The sequence below is a fragment of the Bos indicus x Bos taurus genome, chromosome 5 (assembly GCF_003369695.1).
Source record: "Bos indicus x Bos taurus breed Angus x Brahman F1 hybrid chromosome 5, Bos_hybrid_MaternalHap_v2.0, whole genome shotgun sequence".
In the NCBI taxonomy this organism is placed as follows: Eukaryota; Metazoa; Chordata; class Mammalia; order Artiodactyla; family Bovidae; genus Bos; species Bos indicus x Bos taurus.
The window spans coordinates 110,183,730-110,200,844 of record NC_040080.1 but is presented as its reverse complement, the minus strand read 5'-3'; the positions used below and the strand labels follow the sequence as shown (position 1 = coordinate 110,200,844).

Genomic DNA, 17,115 nt, shown 5'->3' with positions numbered 1-17,115 from the left:
GTACTGGTAAGTTGGTTCAAGTCTGATCACTCTGTGTGGTCATACGTGACCCACGGGAGATTGTGGCATCTTTGTCAGGGCAAAGGTGGGTACATAGATTACTCTTAGCTCTTCCCAGTTTCCTTTTTCTCTGGTCAACCAGACACATTAGTGGGAACTGGCTGCCTCTTACCTTCCAACTAGAATGTGTCAGTCTCTCCAGCAGACATCCTCCATGCATGGTTATGATACCCACAGGGCCCTCCTCATTTAGCTGGACTGTGGGCAGAAGCAACCCCTTTCCATCCCTTAGGCAGCCAGGTGAAAGCCATGGCATCTTCCACAGGGTCAGAAACTTGGGACTTCAGCAATATCTGCCTTCACTTCCTCTAGTCTTCTGCTTACCTGGAGTTGGAGAACAGGCATGCATGAAATGTTACAGAACAGTTTTTGTTTTCAGGTGGACCAACAGGTAAAGTCTCACTCACATCTATTATATTATGCATATATATATATATGTATATATATAAATAAATCATGTGTTTGTATACACACACACACATACACACACACCCCGCTATATGTGAAATTTAGAAACATTTGGAGACTGTTGGTCTTTTAGTATATAAACTCCTATGTTGGTTCACTAAACTTATTGCTGTGTGAATGTCACTAAGTTATCCAGCCTCAACTACCTCCAAATTACTTCTTGGTGAAGGTAGGAAGTATTACAACCCCTATCTTGCAGTATTAATTTATGTGATGTGACTAGTATGGAGTTCATGACAGATCCTTTCTAAATCATGAAAAATATGAATTTATCTCTTTCTCTAGATATCCTATTGTATGACACCTAGAAGGGAAAAACTATTCCAAGTAATTGTATATACCAACAAAGCCAAAGTAAGGAATCTGACCCCAGGTATGGACTACGTGTTCTGTGTGAAGACGGTTAGAGGCAAAGATTACAGCGTATCTGTAATGAAAAACGTGGCTACAAGTAAGAAAATATCATAAATAAAATTTTTACTTTATAGTTTTATAAGAACTGAAAGTATTTTGATCCGATATAATTAAAGCTATTTTTAAACATAAAGCTTGATAATTAAGGAATAATGATGATCTTGATATGATTAAGAAACTCTTAAAAATATGTGAACTTAAAGTCTTTGTCTAAATTTATTGGGAACTACATAGAGTTTTTTTAATAATCTGAAGCAAACATGTATATATATGTATCATGTATGCCACATATATGGAACATATGTACATATATATACACGTGTGCTATATAACATGTCATAATGTTATACAGTTCATTTTCTATTGAGGTAGGGGTTTGATAAAGAGGAAAACTATTTTTTCCTTCCTTGATGTTTGTAAATTCATTGTAAATCAGTTTCATATTGTTTTTGAGTGGGGAGGAGTGGTAGTATACGTCACCAACAGTTCTTGTGAAAATCTGTGATGCTTACAGGATCTCTTCTCAGTGAACAAATGATAGTGCCAGAAACAATATTACTTTACCAGATGAAGTGATTAAAAATGCAGCAATATAGAAATGCTGAAAACTTTGGAAGAACCACATTTGAAAATGCCCTTACTTCTGGCCCTCACTGCCTCTCTAAGTTACTCTATTTTAGCTATCTGCTAGGTGGTAGCTAACAAACCTGTATCATATAAGGATACTTTTGGTTATGAACGCACAGGAGGCATAATTCTAGAGGAATGTCTATTGGCAGTGATTCATGATTTGATTAAGGAAAGATATTTGGGAACTAGAGTCACTTAAAACTCATGTTTATATAGTAGCCTATTTCTCTATTTGCAGAGCTGAGCATGTAAGACATTATACTTGAATAAATTCAAGGATTATTACATAGATTTGTAAATTATACTATTTATGTTTGCTTTATTTTTTTCATATATGTGTGCAGTTTTTACTTATAGGTATTTACCTTTTCAATAGAACCATCCAGGATTTGTGGCTTAACCTTGAAAGCTGTGAATACTTCTTCTGCACATTTAAGGTGGAATCCAACAAAGACCAATTTCACTCATTACAAGATTTATATATCAAACAGAACATTTGCAGAAGAATATCTTATTTGGGGCGTGATGACTGAGCACACAGTTACAGATCTGACTCCTGGTGGAATATATAACATCACAGTATACAGAGTGAGAGGAAGTGTTGAAGGGTCTGGCACATTTATCAGAGTCATTGCAGGTATATTTACAAATTTCTTTTGATATTTAAAAACTTCACATTTTGCATATTGTGCTGCTTAAGATAAAATTTCATTTTTTTGAAATTTGAAATTTTACAATGTATAGAATATTTCAGAGGGTAAAAATACTCATTGTATTCTAAGGATTTGGGGGATAATATATGTTAAGATATAAATTGGATAACAGAGTTTTGGCACATAGTCAGTACTCAGTAAATATGCCTAATACTATATACAATATCTCATCGAATGAGAGGTCCAGCTAGTAGAATTAGGTGATTGATTTGGGGATCATCCATTCTCCTACAACTGTATTCTTTGTCTTTAATATTCTACTATGTACTATACATATGAAAAAGCACAGTCTTAGGGTGTGTGGAGCAGAGTAAAGATTATGAGTATGGAAATACATATACTATAAGTCAAATTAAGAGGTGAAGCAATGGAAGTATTTCAGTCTTATTGTGGTTGCACAGCAAGGGAATGATTACCTTTATTGAACGGATGGAAAAGTCTCTTCAGGGCTGCAAAAAGATAAGGAGTTTCCTAATCAAACTAGGGGGCATGTGGGGTGTGTGGAAAGGAGGATTCTGAGAGAGGGAATAGTCTGTGCAAAATTATGGAGGTGTAAATGATATGGTGTGTTTGTGGAATTTTAAGCAATTCAGCATTGCAAGATTTTGTTTCTATGTGAGAAGAGAACAAAATCCTATTCTGAGTAATTTAAAGCATCATTTTTTATATCCAAATGAAGTTGTTAAACCTATTAATATTTAAATTCTTGTGGCTGTAGGACTGAGGTTATACACAGGTTAAACCTTGCTGGCTGTCAGCTGAGATCTGATCCCCCTCTAGTGAATATCTCATTCCTTGGCTTGTGACCTTCTTCCTCTATCTTCAAAGACAATAAAACAGAATTGGATTGCACTCGTGTTTCAACTCTCTTTCCATTTTTACTGTTACATCAGACTCTTCTGCCTTTCTCTTCTACTTTTAAGGGCCTTATGATTAGATTGGGCCCACTTAGATAATCTAGATTGCTCTCCTTGTTTTAAGGTTCACATTCTTAATTCCATCTGCAAAGTCCGTTTTGCCTGTAATGTAATATATTCACAAGTTCCAGGGTTTAGGTTGTGGGCATCCTTGAAGGGGGCATTATTCTATGTATCTTATATACTATTCTCCTAAATGTGATATTTGTATGATAATGAAAACAGGCAGATTTTGCAATTCATATACCAACCGCATTCCTGTATTTGACACTTGCTGGCAACCCACTCCAGTGTTCTTGCCTGGAGAATCCCAGAGACGGGGAGCCTGGTGGGCTGCTGTCTATGGGGTTGCACAGAGTCGGACACGACTGAAGCGACTTAGCAGCAGCAGCGGAGTAATATTGGGCAAGTTACCTAGAATTAAAGTTGATGATCTCTGAATTCCTTATGACTTTTAAATTTTTTATTGCATTTTATATTATATATGTAATAATATTTCTTAAAAAGTGCATGTGTTAAATGATGTACTGAAGGTCTTTTTCTTCAAGATTTTATGATAGGTAAAGTATATAATCAAACACATTAAAACTGGACCCACTGTAGAAGTTTTAGTTAGTCTATGACAAGGTTTCTTAATTGCTGTACTGTTGACATTTTGGGCTGGGTAATTCTGTCTTATGGGAATCTGTCCTGTACATTTTAGGATGTTTAGAAGCATCCCTGACCTCTACCCACTAGATACCAGTTCAGTTCAGCTGCTCAGTCGTGTCCAACTCTTTGCAACCCCATGAATCACAGCATGCCAGGCCTCCCTGTCCATCACCAACTCCTGGAGTTCACTCAAACTCATTTCCATCGAGTCGGTGATGCCATCCAGCCATCTCATCTTCTGTCATCCCCTTCTCCTCCTGCCCCCGATCCCTCCCAGCATCAGAGTCTTTTCCAATGAGTCAACTCTTCACATGAGGCAGCCAAAGTATTGGAGTTTCAGCTTTAGCATCAGTCCTTCCAATGAACGCCAGAATGGACTGGTTGGATCTCTCTGCAGTCCAAGGGACTCTCACGAGTCTTCTCCAACACCACAGTTCAAAAGCATCAATTCTTCGGCACTCAGCTTTCTTCACAGTCCAACTCTTACATCCATACATGACCACTGGAAAAACCATAGCCTTGACTAGATGGACCTTAGTTGGCAAAGTAATGTCTCTGCTTTTGAATATGCTATCTAGGTTGGTCATAACTTTCCTTCCAAGGAGTAAGCATCTTTTAATTTCATGGCTGGGGTCACCATCTGCAGTGATTTTGGAGCCCCCCAAAATAAAGTCTGACACTGTTTCCACTGTTTCCCCATCTATTTCCCATGAAGTGATGGGCCCAGATGCCATGATATTCGTTTTCTGAATGTTGAGCTTTAAGCCAACTTTTTCAGTCTCCACTTTCACTTTCATTAAGAGGCTTTTTAGTTCCTCTTCACTTTCTGCCATAAGGGTGGTGTCATCTGCATATCTGAGATTATTGATATTTCTCCCAGCAATCTTGATTCCAGCTTGTGTTTCTTCCAGCCCAGCGTTTCTCATGATGTACTCTGCGTATAAGTTAAATAAGCAGGGAGACAATATACAGCCTTGATGTACTCCTTTTCCTATTTGGAACCAGTCTGTTGTTCCATGTCCAGTTCTAACTGTGGCTTCCTGACCTGCATACAGGTTTCTCAAGAGGCAGGTCAGATGGTCTGGTATTCCCATCTCTTGAAGAATTTTCCACAGTTTATTGTGATCCACATGGTCAAAGGCTTTGGCATAGTCAATAAAGCGGAAATAGATATTTTTCTGGAACTCTCTTGCTTTTTCCATGATCCAGCAGATGTTGGCAATTTGATCTCTGGTTTCTCTGCCTTTTATAAAACCAGCTTGAACATCTGGAAGTTCACGGTTCACATATTGCTGAAGGCTGGCTTGGAGAATTTTGAGCATTACTTTACTAGCATGTGAGACGAGTGCAATTGTGCAGTAGTTTGAACATTCTTTGGTATTACCTTTCTTTGGGATTGGAATGAAAACTGACCTTTTGCAGTCCTGTGGCCACTGCTGAGTTTTCCAGATTTGCTGGCATATTGAGTGCAGCACTTTCACGGCATCATCTTTCAGGATTTGAAATAGCTCGCCTCTTAATTGTGATAATTAAGGAATTAATTATTAATAATTAAGGAATTCATAATTAACTGTGACAACCAAATATTTTTCCTAGCAATCCCCAGAAGTCCAGAAATTGCCAGAAATTGGCAAAAGCACAGTAGGTCTGTGTGAAGCACTGAGCAAATGTTGAGCAAAGATATGATAAATAAAATGTTTTATTTATTCACAAGTCAAGGAGATAGGGTGGTTAGTGTGAGTGACAGGATTTGCTCACTTAGAATTTGGTCAGAGGAAAAACTGAGCAAGATAATGCCCAAATAGGAAAGTTTTGTGGAAGATACGGAATATCAGTAGCCATTTTAATGAAAGATGAAAGCACTTTGTGAAATAGGAACTTTATGTTGTGGTTGGATCATGTAGTTTAGGTGATGGTTTTGAGAGATTAGAGGTAGGTATTGGAGAGCAGTGGTTTGGGAGCTGAGCAGATAAGAGGAAATGGAAGAGGAAGGTACCTAGGTGTGCTGACAGACCTCTGGCACAAAAGTGGTGATAAAGATGCAGAGCTGGGCAGAGCACTGAGCAGATATGAGCAGAGAGCTGCAACTGAGAAGTGAAAAAGCAGCAAAGCGTGGTTTTACTGAGAGATGACGAGGTTTGTGAGGAAAAGCAGCAGAAAGAACAATAGCTATTAATCATAGCTTGCCTTTACTAAGCTCCTGCTGCGTTCAGACCACTCTTCTAGGCATTTTACATGTGTTAACTTTATTCCCACATAAATGTGTAGCAAAGAGGGTTATTATCATTAGATGAGGCCAGAGAGGAACAGACAGGTTAAGGATTTTGCTCAAATTCTTAATCTATGTGGCAAAGCTAGAATTTGAGCCTAGTTACCCAGTAATAGGGGAGCTCCCAGGTGGCTTAGTGGTAAAGAATTGAGCTGCCAATGCAGGAGACTCAGGTTTGATCCCTGGGATGGGAAGATGCCCTGGAGAAGGAAATGGCAACTCACTCCAGTATTCTTGCCTGGGAAATCTCATGGACAAAGGAGCCTGGTGGGTTACAGGCCATGGGGTCACAAAGAGTAGGACATGGCTTAGTGACTAAGCACAGCATACATCCAGTTATAGGGCCTGTGACCAGTGAATGGATTTTTTTAGACACCTGTTGCACCTAATTTGATGCTGATTTAGTAGAGGATATATGTTATTTTATCAATGTTTTTAAAAAGATTTTTTGATACAGACCATTTTAAAATTCTTTATTGAATTTGTTACTATATTGCTTCTATTTTGTCTTTGTTTTTTGGCCACAAGTTATGGGGGATCTTAACTCCCCAACCAGAGATCAAACTTGCATTGAAAGGTGAAGTGTTAGTTACTGGACTGCCAGGCAAGTCTCAGATGTTTGTTTCATTTACAGTTTATACCTAGCCCGTTTTCACAGTATGAGGGAACTACAGCAACTTGATAAATATATGTTGCCTTGATGTAGGACGTATTTTGACAGTTGAGGCCACCTCAACTAATCATCTAAATTTGAAAGAAAAATTGTAGGTCATCCTATTTAATGCTTAAATCCTTTCTAAAATGCTAATACGTTTAGAATTTTTTCATCTGCTATTTGTTGTTCATAAGCCACTTTGTGAGGGCTACAAGAGTGGAGTTCTCGTGATGACTGAAACTCGAGCTCTGAAGATGTTGCTTCTGGGTCCAAGTCCTGGACCTACTATTTCCCTATTTCCCTGAGACCTCAGTGAAGTTACCTACATTCTTTGTTCCTCAACTCTCTGCTTTTTAACTGGCAGTAATCACAGTATCTCCTTATGATTTGTTACAGCTGTTCCATAACAATTAGAGAACTCGTTTAGAACAGTGCAGAGTATGCTGTGAACTGGATAGGATTTACTTCTTACTATTCTGCATGGCTGATATTTCCTTGGTCAGAACATATGTCATGCCTGTGTTGTGTTAGTCACTCAGTCATGTCTGACTCTTTGCGACCCCACAGACTGTAGCCCACCAGGCTTCTCTGTCCATGGAATTCTCCAGGTGAGAATACTGGAGTGGATTGCCATTCCCTTCTCCAGAGGAACTTCCCAAGCCAGGGACTGAACCCTGGTCTCCTGCCTCACAGGCAGATTCTTTACCATTTGAGCTATATTATGCCCAACCTATGATAAATCATTAGAAGACTTAAATGTGATGTTGAAAGTTTATCATATACAGTGTTGGTACATGGGAAGTATAAATAAAAGTTAATAATAATGGTGTGTTTTTAAGTCTCCACTTTTTCTTTTAAAATATCTGTCCACTGTAGGCTTTGTTTCCTTAGCGCTGTTCTGATAGGCTTGTGTGATTCTTTACGGGTATCTCAAGGTATGTACCCTCGTGCTCTCATTTCGTATGCACTCTTTTAAGAACCAGAATCTACTGAGGAGCTGCCTAAGAAGCTTGCTTTTCTATTCGGAACCTCTTCTTACTCTCCGTCTCAGAGGTTAATCCACCATAGTTTGTATCAGAACTTAGTATGTATGGTCCTTTTAACTCTTTTGAACTCTTTTCCTGTATAGACATCATAGGATCATACTTGTGTTTTTTCTCAGCTTCTCAAAATGCAGTGGAGGTAAATTTACTGAAATACCAAGGGGAAGAGTTGAGAAATTCTTTAGAACTGCACTGTCCAGTATGCAGTGATTAGCAACACATAACGATTGAGCCTTGAAATGAGACTAGTCCAAATTCAGATGGGCTCTAAGTGTGAGAGACACATGGGATTTCAAAGACTTAGTATGAAAAAAAGTGACTATCTCATTAATAATTTCCTATTGATTATATGTGAAATGATATTTTTTGAAATTTTGTGTTAGATAAAATATATTTTAAAAATTCACTTTACGTTTTTCTTTTTACTTGTTTAATGTGGTTTATCTTATATTTTTATCAGATAGTGCTGCTTTAGAGAAGCACAAGTCACATATCTAAACTTATTTAAGGTTGAGTTAACCTGCAATAAAGGAAGCTGTTTCATGTAAAAAAGGAATTATTTGACAAAATGGTTTGATCACTGACATCTATTAAATTCTAGGGATTTAGGGTTCTAAGGATTAATTTTTGGAAAATTCTGGTCTAAAAAATTAACTAGGTCTACAATTACTCTTGCTAGCCCTAATTAAGTTGAACACAATGTGAGATATACATATATATATGTAAAACTCAAAGATATATATATGGTATATATATATAAGATACATATATATAAGATATATATATATATATTAATTAAATTGAACACAATGTGAGATATATATATATAACTCAAAGATATATATAAGATATATATATATATATAAGATACATATATATAACTCAAAGCTCCACACAATTTGATTTTATTGGTTAGTAACAATTAAATTGAGAATGATATTTTTGCTTCATATTTTTCTACCTTTTCAGAGGTTAAATTCCATGGAATACAAGTGATGTACTTATATCTGTTTCGTTAATTATCTTTCTGTTCTTATCCAGAAAGCTCTCACAATGACTTAGGTATCACCTCGTGTCTACTCCCTTTTCCTGAGGGCAGGCCTCCCTCCTCTCAGTTCAGAACCACAGTGTCCTACTAATTGGCCTCATGTTGCCACTTTTGCCTCTCACCAGTTTATCTCCCATCTTCCAGGGTAATCTTTTAAAATTAAAAATAAGTCAGATTGACTTTCTGCTTAAACATTTTCAATGTTTTCCATTCCATTTAGGGGGGAAAAAAATCTAAAATTTTATTGCGGCATGCATGACCATCAGGCTGTTCTTTTCTAAATAATCCCACAACTCAGGCTGGTTTTCCTGTCATTTTATTTTCTGCCCATTTGCAGGGCTTCTATTCACTTTGCTTTGAGAGGCCTTTACCAAACAAACTGTCCTGAAGCTTTCAGGCCTTCCCTTTTTTATCAGATTGGAAGATATCCAGACAAATATATTCTTCCTCCTCTTAGTGAGACAGACGTCATCCTTGGCCAAGAGTTCTTCAGTGTGTAATCATAGACCTTCCAGGAAACGACATCCTCTCTCCGTCACCACCGTCTTAGTAAACAGCCCTTTACTTCTATATGCATTTTTCTTTCGAAGTCTCATCCCAGCTCTAGTTTCTTAAGTCTCCTTGAATGTTAAATACATTTTTAGGACTCTTGAAGAAATAGTATTAGCCCTCACAATCAGTAAGTGTAAGCAGTGGTTGGACTTGTGTCACGTTAAACTTTTGTGTGTTTTAATGTGGACTGGTGAGGAGAATAAAGGCCTTTTCTCTCAAGCATGAGAACACAGGGGACACAGGTCTGTGTGCAGAATCATCCAGGAAAAATGCCAGCAGCTGTGCCCAACGAAGAAATTATACCCATCACAAGCTGGGTATTTCTCTGATCACCTTAGAAAGCACATCTTTCACCTTAGATGTGCCGTATTTCTAAAGAATTATTATGAAACTGTGGTGCTCACTGCATAGGCAGCTTGGAGATGATGCCTAGAGAATGTTTGTGTCTTTGAGGATGTCATGTGAAAATTAATTGATCAATATTATCTTCAGTCACTGGGCTTCCCATGTGGCATTAGTGATAAAGAACCCGCCTGCCAATTCAGGTAGAAGAGACACAGGTTCGATCCCTGGGTCGAGAAGATCCCCTGGGGGAGGGCACAGCAATCTGCTCCAGTATTCTTGCCTGGGGAATCCCACGGACGGAGGAGCCTGGGGGGCTATGGTCCATAAGGTCACACAGAGTTGGACATGACTGAAGCGACTTAGCACGTACTAGCGAGATGGTTATATTATAACCATTAAAGGAATTTTTCAGAGGAGATAAAAACCATTCTAAGAAAAATCCCCCCCAAATATACTAGGAGATTGCCTGTTAAGATATGTATTTTATGCAATGTACCTTATCAGTTATGTTAGGAAATGTACCATTCATTTTTTAAATATATAGATTTTCAAATCACTTCTGGTGGAAAACAGAGTGTTAAAATGATACACGGAGTTCAAGGACTAATTCCAGACTCCTTTCTTTTGGAAATGGTTGTTAGAGTGGATCTGTATCAGGATTTTTTCACATGCTTGGCTTCATAATCTCCCTCCCCTTATATTGTTGAACTGGAATCTGCACTAAAGATAAGAGTGCAAACCTGACTCACTGGCAACCAATCCAAAGAACTTTATGTGGAAAACTCCCTGCAAGTAGGTACAGGCAGCATAAACAAAGCGTTGGAAATAGTGAAAGAAAAGGTAGAAAAAAATATAGTTGCAATGGCCAGGACAATTACTAATTATTGTTTAAAAATTATCTTGTTTTCATTTCCAATCTGAAAACTTCTCTTTTAAAGAAACACCTAACTAAATATTCATCAGAAATGCTCATCTTTTAAAATGTTTGGCATATTTTGTTATTTTTTTCAAATTATTTTCTGTTTGATAAATATCCAGGTAATTGCATAAGAATTTTGTACCTACTTGTTTTTAAAATGATTTGATTTTTTAGTTAGAACATAAGCTTTAAAAAACAATCTGGTCAACCAACAGATTTTAGTAGATAAGGAATATCCAGAAACAGATACATAAATTGATATATTATATCTGATAATTAAACTTAAAACTAGATATTTTAAAAGATACATGTGCCTAACACCTACAAAGAGTTAGTGATAATGTAAAGGCTCTGACACTTTCTAACAATGTGGTTGTTTTGAAACTTGGCCCTTAAACCTTTGATTTTCTTTTTTCATTTGAAAGTTTAGGAGAATAACTCTATTCTAAACCTCTATTTTTCAATACCAGAACCGGAAAAACCCAAGAAACTTAAAGCTTTCAATATTTCTGCACATTCCTTTTCTCTGCACTGGAGCCTACCCTCTGGCCACGTGGACAGGTTTCATGTGGATCTTGTTCCTGACGGTGGCTTTGTTACTATCAGAGATCTTGGAGGTGGAGAATATCAGGTATTGTTTTCATTATCATACTTGGCCAAGCCAACTTATATTTTATATTTAGTCCAAATAGGAGAGTTCTTTATGAAACTCATCCACCATGAAAATTTCCTTCTTTGAACCTCTTTAAAAGCATAAGATGAAGACAAAAACACTGATGCCGAATTGATGAGTGTAAGTTTCAGTACTGGTGGACTGTTACCTTAGCAATGTCTGTTTTTTTTTTTAAGTCTACCCTGAACCTACAGCCAACCATCCAAGGGTTCATGAATAGTTTAACAAAGAAAGGGCAGAGCTATTGAGTAATCCAGGCTCATTAATTGTGTACTTGCCAGGAGGATCAGTCTTTAAATCATTAATGCAGGCAACATTTCTCTCTAGAGCCATCAATGTGATTCTACTGCCTGAAAAATGTGATAATGATGGATTTTCTTATCATTTTTCTTTTACTTTTTATTGGAACTTCAGAGACACAGGTATTTTACACACACTGTTAAATACCAGGGCTAATCAATGGACTATAGATTTCTTAGGACTCTTAAAGAGTTGTGACAATGAACTGGGATTGATAGAAATACTGATTGAGTCTTTGATAATGTATGTTTTGTAAGTTTTTATTGCATGTTGTTTGGTAAATATTTCTGCTATAACAAATGTATATTTTTACAATAATAGGAAACACATTGTGATAAATAACACAGAGTTATGCAGTAAAGTGCTAACTTTACTTTTTTGATTGTGATAGATTTATGGTTTTAGCTTTCCTACATTTCAGAATTTTTAATACAGTCATCTATTTTTGGTGTTTTAGGCTGATGTTTCTAATGCTGTTCCTGGTACTCGGTACGAGGTAACCATCTCTTCCATTTCTGCTACAACATATAGCTCACCTGTTAGCAGAACAGTGGCAACAAATGTGACAAGTAAGTATATGTTTTCCATTTTCTTTCTTTCCTTTTTCTTTTCTTACAAAGTATTTGGACCCTTTATAAATCTATTGGATGGGACTATTTACATTGGCAATATGTGCATTGAATGCATGAAAACAGTTGAGTAATTAAAGCAAAATGGAAACTTAAGAAAGTGATCTGTTTAGAACCTGCATGCTACTGGTTCTTTCTCTACCTTTACTTTCAAAGAGCAAGGATAATTTTTCCATACTTGTTTGTGAAATGGATCGGAGACACTGTTAATGGTGATATTTAAATAATACAAAGCCATGAAAATAAACTCACTATACTTGCTCCAAAAGAATCACTCAGTTTGTAAGGCTGGTTCTTGTTTCTTTAGTGTTTGTGTATAAGCCTTGCATTAAGTGAGTGTTTATAAAAAATGATTTGGCATTAAAACTGTATTTGGCATGTAGTATTTAGTAACATTCCATTTTTCACATTCTTATAAAAGAATGTTTTTGGTATTCCCCATAGCATTTAATCATTTTTTCTCTTGGTAGCAAAGCTCTAGGGAAGATAAACTTACACTTACGAGACACTTAGTCTTTGGGAACTTTAAAAGTCTACAGTTTGTAAATATTTTTCTTACATTTGTTTGTGAAAATACAATAATTGATTGACCCTTATAACAACATGCATTTTTGGAAAAATAGAACCAGGGCCTCCAGTCTTCCTGGCAGGGGAAAGAGTCGGATCTGCTGGGATTCTTCTGTCTTGGAATACACCACCTAATCCAAATGGGAGAATTATATCTTACATTGTAAAATATAAGGAAGTTTGTCCATGGATGCAGGCAACGTATACACAAGTTAGAACAAAACCAGACAGTCTGGAAGTTCTTCTTACTAATCTTAATCCTGGAACAACATATGAAATCAAGGTAATTATTTTGTAAATAGTATTAAAATATTTCATTCATTTTAAAAGTAAAGGAGTTTTGTTCCAACAGGTCAAGCTTTTGCCAGCAAGAGACTTGAAGAATGATCATCTGAATCATGTCCTCATTGCCCATCTGGGCTTTTAAAATTTGAACAAATGTCATAAGCTTTTCGTGTGTGTGTGTGTGTTTATATAATGTATCTATTTTAGAAAGCATTAGTTTGGTGACTTAAAAAAATTAAGTTTAATAAATTTTACAAGCACACATATTCTACTTTTTAATCAAATTTGAAGTTAGCTTTGTTATTTTTCTCTTAACCCACTTATATTTCCATGTAATTGTAATTTTGGATAATGGTTTGAAGGTTTCTGAAGAACCAGTTTCTCAAAGAACAAGGAATTCAAATTGGTTCCATTCAACAAATACTTCCTGGATGCGTATGACCTCTTTTATGTTTACAAAAAATTTATGCCTTTACAGCAATAATATACAAAATCTAAGAACACTTTATTAAAATATTAAAGAAGAGCATGCGAAAAGCAGTCTTATGTTAGTTAGGCCATGTGAAAATGTTTAGAGTTAAGAGACGTGGTGACGCTGCTGCTGCTGTTGCTAAGTTACTTCAGTCGTGTCCGACTCTCTGTGACCCCACAGACAGCAGCCCACCAGGCCCTGCCGTCCCTGGGATTCTCCAGGCAAGAACACTGGAGTGGGTTGCCATTTCCTTCTCCAATGCATGAAAGTGAAAAGTGAAAGGGAAGTCGCTCAGTCGTATCCAACTCTTAGCGACCCCATGGACTGCAGCCTACCAGGCTCCTCCATCCATGGGATTTGCCAGGCAAGAGGACTGGAGTGGGGTGCCATCGCCTTCTCCGGTGATGCTAGTGGTCAAAAAATCCGCCTGCCTATGTAGGAGACACAAGGTGGACTGCAGTCCATGGGATCGCCAAGAGTTGGATATGACAGAGCAATGCACACACACACACAATATTTCCAGGGGATAGTAAAGAATACAGGCATTTTCTCATTCCTCCCTATTTTCAGTATAATGTCAATATGTTCTCTAGTCTTGACTCAAGAGAAAAAGCTGTGTAAATATGTGATCATACATAACTGAGATGACCATCTGAATGGAAGAAATGATAAGAAAGAGACACTTGCCTGTTTCTAAAATCTAATTTTAAGTATGCCCATTTGCAGAATCAAATATAACAGGAGAGTAGGCATACCAAGAGTAGGCACCCCCCAAATGATAAAAGAAAAATATAGGCTTTTACTTATACAGTGGTAAAAATCAAAGATTTGATGGTTATTTCTCTGCAGAAACATAACTTAAAAGAGTAGGCAACCTTTTTCTGACACCTGAAAATTATTTGGCACAGATATTTTCTATCATAAGCTCACATATTAATTCAAATTACTTTATATGTTAAGATATACTATTCAAAATAATAAAGATTATCTTTTAATGTGATATAAGAAGCTTTTACTGATAGAAAGGTAATTTAGCCAACCTCATTCTGCTTAGATATATTTTTACAGAATTTAAATTTTTATTCCTTTGAATTCTCTTATTTCAGGACTATAGGGAAGCCCCTATTCTCTTTTTTTACCCCACACTTTATTAACCACTGTTGTAACTTTTCTTCTGTTCAAATATATGTTAGCCATTGCAGAATTTCAAAGGGCATTTGACATGGTGCATTTGATATCTTCAGATGTCAATATCAAATCTACATGATATGGGGACAATCCTGTTTAGTATTTAACATGTGTTATTTCATTTAGTATTCAGAATAATCTTATGACATAGATATATTGTTTCCATTTTAAAGTAAAGGAAAATAAGATAACCTTTTTATCTGAGAATTGGTAGAGCTGCAATTAAACCAAGGCTGTCTGATTCCAGTTATGGCATTTGTAAAAGCTCAAGAGTTCTCATTTATGACACTTTCTCTGTCTGTTCTAGTGTATTTGACTAGATGTTTCAAGCCAAAATAGTTTCTATCTTTTAAATTCTAGAATATTTAGTCTAAATGATTACCTATTTATTTTTAAAATTTGCCTAATTAGATTGTAAACTCTAAAGTCAGACACTGTGTTTATGGTCTCATGTTCATTACAGAAATAATTGTGGTGTCTTAGAGTGAATATAGTAGAAAGAAACTGAACTTTAGAAATAAACACAACTTCAACTGAATTCTGATTCTGCCACTTATTCCTGTGATATGGGGCAAGTTACTTGACCTCTCTCAACCAGTTTTCTCATATGTAAAATATTGACAATAATTCCTTGTATTTTGATTATGTGGATAAAATAAGATGTGTAAAATCCCTAGTCAATTTCTGAGTGTACAGAAGTTGCTTAATAAATAGTAACTGAAATTCTTACTGCTACTAATAGACATTAAACTTGATTATTAATTTCTCTATCAGGAATCTGAGAACTCTGTTGATTCAGGCTATGTTGCAAATATTCACTTTAGGGAAATGGAAATACTGGACAGCTCTATATTTGCTTCTGCTTCGAGAGTATTGTTAGGAATTAGAGGGGAAAGTATCTTTATTATGTATCTAATGGACAAATCAAAGTTTTATTATTTCAGACTCTGTTTAATTAGAGTATAAAGCTTGAATGTAATTTTTGTGGTCTGTTGTAGGTTGCTGCAGAAAACAGTGCTGGCATTGGAGTGTTTAGTGACCCATTTCTCTTCCAAACTGCAGAAAGTGGTAATTTTCTTAAATCATTTATTCTGAATTAACTTAGTTAAGAGTTTTCATCATTTAAAATAAATAGGGATATAAACAAAATCTGGCACTAAAATGCATAAAATTTTCAACAGCATGGTAATTAAATTACTTTTAGAGTCTTCTTGGATAGGGAATTTATTCATTAAAATATAAATTATTCTTTCTGATGGTAAAAACACTGTTATCTAGAAAACTTAAAAATACCCCAAAATACAAAAAAAAAAATGAAAGTTATCCATGGCCCTGTTATATAAAAACATACATTTCTGGCTGATCTTTTTCCTCCTATGAATATATGTCTTTGTGACTATATGTTAGTGAAAATAGGCTTGTGCCATTTGTACAAATTTGCATCCTGCATTGTAAAATCAAATCATAAGTATTTTTATGACATTAGAGTTTTGGAAATATGGATTGTAATGGTTATCATATTATTCCATACCTTGCAGTCATTACCAAACCAACTGAAGCTATCTCCATTTTCCCAGTGACTGAGAAGAAAAATTTGACGTCATCCTTGATTGTAATCAATCAATAGTCCTGTATAATCTATCAAGAAATCCTGCCAGCATTATATCAAAATAGATCCTGAATCTCACCCCTGTTGTTACTCACCCTGTGTAATCTATCATCATTTCTTGCCTGATCATTTGAAAGCCTCTTCTTTGGTTTTCCTGTTTCTAGTTTACCTGCCAATAGTGTACTCTTTGCACAAGAGTCACATCATCTTTTGAAGCAGAAGCTAGACCATCGTTACTTCTCTCTTCCTAACATGGCTCCTGTCTCATTCAGAGCAAGAACCTAAGTCCTTCCCATGACCTACAGTGCTCTGGGTGCCCTTAACCCTCGCTGAATCATCTCTTTCTATTCTCCATCTCCCTCCATCCACTCCAGTCACACTGATCTTCCACCTTAGGGTCTTTTCTCTTGCTGTTCCTCCTGCCTGGAGTACTCCTTCATTAAATTATCCACAGGGGCTTCCTCAACGGCTCAGCAGATAAAGAATCTGCCTGCGGTTCAGGAGACACAGGTTTAATCCCTGGGTCAGGAAGATTCCCTGGAGGAGGAAGATGGCAACCCATTTTGCAAAGAGTCAGACGTGACTAAGCAGATATCCATAGAACTCTCTCCCCAGTTGATGTAAATCTCAATTTACCTTTCCTGACTACACCTTCTAAAATAACCCCTATTTCCTTCTATCCATCTTTATTGCCAACAAATTAATTTT

General features: G+C 36.5%; 1 protein-coding gene across 10 annotated transcripts in view; it reads left to right on the top strand.

Annotated features, from left to right (window-relative positions):
- PTPRQ (protein tyrosine phosphatase, receptor type Q) overlaps nucleotides 1-17,115 on the top strand; it is a 296,165-nt gene that overhangs the window by 52,815 nt on the left and 226,235 nt on the right. For all 10 annotated transcript variants that reach the window (XM_027543274.1, XM_027543276.1, XM_027543277.1 and 7 more), the window contains 6 exons: nucleotides 814-979; nucleotides 1,949-2,209; nucleotides 11,155-11,315; nucleotides 12,115-12,226; nucleotides 12,910-13,136; nucleotides 15,797-15,866. In XM_027543274.1, coding sequence (XP_027399075.1) covers nucleotides 814-979; nucleotides 1,949-2,209; nucleotides 11,155-11,315; nucleotides 12,115-12,226; nucleotides 12,910-13,136; nucleotides 15,797-15,866 — 997 coding nt within the window. The remainder of the gene's footprint in view (nucleotides 1-813; nucleotides 980-1,948; nucleotides 2,210-11,154; nucleotides 11,316-12,114; nucleotides 12,227-12,909; nucleotides 13,137-15,796; nucleotides 15,867-17,115) is intronic.